The 1268-nt window shown below is 40.1% G+C and overlaps 1 protein-coding gene across 2 annotated transcripts in view; it reads right to left on the bottom strand.

The window, feature by feature from the left end:
• Positions 1-1268, bottom strand: part of VEPH1 (ventricular zone expressed PH domain-containing 1) — an 83128-nt gene that overhangs the window by 45237 nt on the left and 36623 nt on the right. For both annotated transcript variants that reach the window (XM_009333935.1, XM_009333936.1), the window contains exon 7: positions 834-1043. In XM_009333935.1, the coding sequence (XP_009332210.1) occupies positions 834-1043 (210 nt within the window). The remainder of the gene's footprint in view (positions 1-833; positions 1044-1268) is intronic.

Below are 1268 nucleotides of genomic sequence, written 5' to 3'. Positions count from 1 at the left end.
GCTGTGCAGCTGGTTCAGAGAGCTGAGTGTGGGGCTCACTTAGCCAGAGGCAAATATCTTTTGATAAATACGCATTTCAAAAACAAAACTCAAGCCACAGCTTTAATAAGCAAATGAAACTAAATAATATCCATATATCACAACATCTACATGCCATGGACAGAGCTAGTCAACCTATCAGCAAGAAACTTATAACCCCAGCACTGGAGTGTATGTTTATCGATCGCATCGTGAAAATGCCATTCAGCAGCCATCTAACTGATCCAAGGTTCAGCCTCCAGTTCTTCATTGCTCCATACCTATATGCTGAGGATGAATTTAAGCCTCCGTAAGAGTAAGAAGAGTAGAAGCGAAGTGACTGAAAGGGCAAATACTGGAGCAGGAAGAGAAAACGTCTGCTGTGAAGCTGCAGTGCACAGGCAGCCTAAGGACACTGCGGGTGCACGTTGCTGTCTGAGCCCTTGTCTCACCCAGGGTGTCCCAGAGAGTCGCACTCATCTCACACAGCGCACGGGCAAAATCTGATTCAAACATTTGATATGTATTGTTAGCAATAATACCCAAGAAAGGTCTTTGTGTCTTCCTTTCTAGCAATATCTGTATGCAAATATTTTCCTATCCCTTGTGCTGTTTTAGGGCACAGAAGAGATTAAATAAATAATTTAGAAAGATTTTATCCAGCCTTTGAATTCATGGATATGAGACTTGGTTAAAGTTAGACTTACGATGCCCATAGGTATCATGCAAGCGGACCGAATTCTCAATGTTTGGATAAAGTTTTGTTACAAAACTGATATTCATGAAAACCACTCACACATTTTACAGAGCCATACCTGTTAAATCTCATATCCTTCCTTTCTTCTTTAGAAACCTGGCCTAAACTGTATCTCCGCACTGAGCCAGGAGTACTGTTGTCAACATTTATTTTCTCTTCAAAAGCCTGTATTTTAACTTGAAGCTTTTCATCTTCTTCATTTCCATTCATGACAGATTTTAAATCATCCAGTGGTACAGGAGATTCTGTTTCAGTATCATTTTCCATCCTAAGGAAGTAGAAAGCAGAGATTTAACTCTGGCACACTGTGTTCATAGTGATGCAGATGCTGCATTTCTGCCTGTGACCTGTGTCATGTATCTGGTAAAATAATTATGTTTCAGCAGAGATTCTCTTAGAGTTTGATTAATCATTTTCAGAAACATCTTCTAGATCAATGTCTCCGTGGGATCAGAAACATCAAACATCTCTGGCAACACTAGATTAGAAACTG

This window comes from Pygoscelis adeliae, unplaced genomic scaffold (assembly GCF_000699105.1).
Source record: "Pygoscelis adeliae isolate BGI_AS28 unplaced genomic scaffold, ASM69910v1 Scaffold241, whole genome shotgun sequence".
Classification (NCBI taxonomy): Eukaryota; Metazoa; Chordata; class Aves; order Sphenisciformes; family Spheniscidae; genus Pygoscelis; species Pygoscelis adeliae.
The sequence above is the reverse complement of the archived record's forward strand: the minus strand, read 5'-3'. Positions and strand labels throughout refer to the sequence as shown.